General features: G+C 38.3%; 1 protein-coding gene across 1 annotated transcript; it reads left to right on the top strand.

Annotated features, from left to right (window-relative positions):
- The first annotated feature begins 506 nt into the window (after positions 1–506).
- On the top strand, positions 507–2,728 carry tp53rk (TP53 regulating kinase). Its single transcript, XM_066702719.1, has 2 exons — positions 507–872; positions 2,054–2,728. Exons 1-2 carry the CDS (start codon positions 647–649, stop codon positions 2,536–2,538), a joined length of 711 nt encoding a protein of 236 aa, XP_066558816.1. The 5' UTR covers positions 507–646; the 3' UTR covers positions 2,539–2,728.
- Positions 2,729–3,581: the final 853 nt, after the last annotated feature.

Here is a 3,581-nt window from a genome sequence, read left to right as displayed (position 1 = left end):
TACAGATACAAATGTTTTGTTTTAATCACAGATCGATCCAGATTAATACTTTTAAAATAGGTTCTGTACACAGAATGTCAGTCTGTACTACAGCAGCACGGTGCCTTGCTGCGAGAGGCGAGCTGTGGTTGTGAGACAAAGAGAAGATCTAGCAATCAAGAGGGACATGTTTATCAGAATGGAAATTGTGACAAAAACTACTGCTACCCCCTTGTTAGCGGAGGCGAACGTCAATGTATCATAACACACTTAAGCCGTGAACAGCTTTGACAACACCATATATATAGAATTGTAGATTGATTCGAGCCAAAGCTTTTTGTCAATGCTTTATTGTTATTGCATACATTATTTTTACAAACATACTGTAAATGTATTATGCATAATAAAACTGTAACCTAAATGACTGAAAATTCAATTTTTTAATTACAAACTGTAAAATAATATAAATCAATTACATCGATTATTGTAGGATTATAGCAGGCTGTGGTATATACAAACGCGACCCTAGTAACCACAATGCGCATGCGTGCCAGCGGTGCACTTAACAGCGGAAGGGTTTACGCATGTGTTGTTCAGAGTTTCAATTTATATTTGTTTTAACTTGTTAAAAACGTGCATGTTTCAGCCAAAAGCAAAGACTTAATACATGGCTCTTGAAAAAGGGAAAGAAGCAGTCCGCCAGTTTCTCGATCGGCAAGAGTTGCTGAAGCAGGGCGCCGAAGCTCGGGTTTACCGGGGACGATTCCTGGGCAAAGCGGCGGTCATGAAGGAGAGGTTCCCGAAGCAATACCGACACCCGACCCTGGATGAAAAACTCACTCATCGCAGGACGGTCCAAGAGGTGCGCTCAATACTTCGATGCAGAAAAGCGGGTACGTATATGCATGTACGTTGTACGAAAATAAATGCATCTTAAAAAGATGAATAATGTATTCTGCTAAATAACAGTGTAAAGGCCCTGTGTATCATGAAACTACAGTTTACGGCCTTGCTAGTAGTACTGTACTCTCAGTCGTCATAACACGCATGCAGTGTTACATGTAAATGTTTTGTATTTTTTCCATGTCTAAATATAAGAAGGCGCCCCTGATGTATATGCTGTGTGTAAATTATTGAAAAACCTTTTCATAGTTTGCGTAAACGATCGTTTTGTATTATTGTATTATATACGTATGCTAATCATATTGTTTATTTTATAACGGCATTTTGTATAGAGTTGGGGAAGATTATAATATATTCAACTTTTAATAATAATAATTACACTTCTAAAGCACTTCATCTAGACACCCAAAGATTTACATGTTATGGGGTCGCATTTCCAAAACCCACCTAGATGATGTCAGTATGCTCACCACACACCAGCTATTCAGTGTGGAGGTGGGCAGAGAGATTAATTGAACAATGTATATATTATATTAAGTATTGTAATATATATATATATATATATATATATATATATATATATATATATATATATATAATAATATAACATTTCCTTAATCGATAAGGGCCAACGTTGGAAATTTGTGCAGGATGCACCCCTACTCTTTTCAAGAAATGCCCTGAGATTTTTAATGACCAAAGAGAATCAGGAACTCAGTTTCCTATTCACAGCAGTGTCCCCATCCCTGTACTAGGGTATTGGGATCCAAGACCTGGTCTCACCAACACCTCTTCCAGCAACAACCTTAGTTTTTCCCAGGAGGTCTCCCATCCAAGTACTGGCCAGGCACAGACTTGCTTAGGTTCAGTGGAGTGCCACTGTTTTGATTTGAGTGAGAAAGTGTGGTATCATACATCTTTTAGATTACATTTAATTTCTCTTTAAAGAACAACAATTGATTAAACATGTTTGAGGTCTTAAAAGGTCCTAACATTAGAGCATTATAAAAATGCAATACTATCTAGAATTACACATTACAAAGCATAGTACAAATTAGAAGTTCAGAATTACATAAGTGCATACAAAATACATACATACAAAAATGCTGTCTCTCTGTGGTGCTACATTAATATATGTTGTGATTAAAGTAAACTTTTGATTCTTGTCCAGGTATATCGGCTCCTGTAGTTTATTTTGTTGACTACACGTCCCATTGCATCATTCTTGAAGAAATTGTGAAGTCGGCCACAGTTCGAGACCATATCACCTCAATGCAGGCCTCCGAAAAGGACTCTGAGAATCTCCACCCGTTAGCCGAGCAAATGGGGCAGATTTTGGCAAAGATGCATGATGAGGACGTCATTCATGGAGACCTGACAACCTCCAATATGCTTCTGAGGAGAGAGAGTGAAGGAGGGAAAGTGGACCTGGTGCTGATTGACTTTGGATTGAGCTGTATCTCGGCTTTGCCCGAGGACAAGGGTGTAGACCTGTATGTTTTGGAGAAGGCATTTTTGAGCACCCACCCGAACACAGAGGACGTCTTTGAGAGGCTACTGAAAAGCTACTCCGTCTCCTCAAAGAAATCAGCAGCTGTCATTAAAAAGCTGAACGAAGTGAGACTAAGGGGAAGGAAGAGGTCCATGGTAGGCTAGCAGGATGAGTAAATGAGGTAGATGGCTGCAGGAGACATTACCCTTGGACCTGAAATGGGCCCTGATTTATGAAATGTTTATGCCTCAGATATTTAGAAAATTAACTTTGTGACAATAAATGTTTTGAACAACTTGGTCTTGTTTTGTATTTCTGATTTTTGGAGAGAATAAAGAGAGAATTTTAAGAGAAGCCTATTTGATCATGTTTATTATCTAAAACACTTACTTTAGGGATAAAATTTTGATTTTATATCAAACTTGACATAAGTGTGAGCAGTGTGTGTTCTTACCATCTAAATGTCTTGAAATTACGTGAATTGTTTTTCTCATCAGAAAAGTAAAATTGTGATGATAGGAAACTGGTTCCACTCCTTATTTACACCCACACAGAACATTTTCTTAAAGCTTACAGCCTAGTTAGTCTGTTTTTTATTTAAAAATGTAAATGTTTTTAAAAATATAACTCAAATCATAAAGGTCTTGTCAGAAATACTTTAATTTCTCCATTTATGACTTCATATGTCATTACATGTCCTATGATTGTCTTGTTTTTCTACAATTCTAGTAAATTAAATATATACTCTGCAAAAAAAGAAACGTCCTCTCACTTTCAACTGCTTTAATTTTTGGCAAACTTAACGTGTAAATATTTGTATGAACATAAAAAGATTCAACAACTAGTTTCACAGACATGTGACTAACAGAAATTGAATAATGTGTCCCTGAACAAAGGGGTGGGGGGGCAAAATCAAAAGTAACAGTCAGTATCTGGTGTGGCCACCAGCTGCATTAAGTACTGCAGTGCATCTCCTCCTCATGGACTGCACCAGATTTGCCAGTTCTTGCTGTGAGATGCTACCTGACTCTGGAGGGATTGTGCGTTCTGGTGTAACTCGGGCAGTTGTTGCCATCCTGTACCTGTCCCGCAGGTGTGATATTCGGATGTACCGATCCTCTGCAGGTGTTGTTACACGTGGTCTGCCACTACGAGGATGATCAGCTGTCCTTCCTGTCTCCCTGTAGCGCTGTCTTAAGCGTCTCAC

Source organism: Amia ocellicauda, chromosome 4, assembly GCF_036373705.1.
Source record: "Amia ocellicauda isolate fAmiCal2 chromosome 4, fAmiCal2.hap1, whole genome shotgun sequence".
Classification (NCBI taxonomy): domain Eukaryota; kingdom Metazoa; phylum Chordata; class Actinopteri; order Amiiformes; family Amiidae; genus Amia; species Amia ocellicauda.
Note: the sequence above shows the minus strand (reverse complement) of the source record. Positions and strands in the feature narration are given on the sequence as shown.

What these genes read in the sequence shown, in the direction of transcription:
- tp53rk (XM_066702719.1), top strand. Translation starts at nt 647, where the DNA reads ATGGCTCTTGAAAAAGGGAAAGAAGCAGTCCGCCAGTTTCTCGATCGG. An exon ending in ACTTCGATGCAGAAAAGCGG is followed by an intron (nt 873 to 2,053) that starts GTACGTATATGC and finishes ATTCTTGTCCAG; the next exon opens with GTATATCGGCTCCTGTAGTT.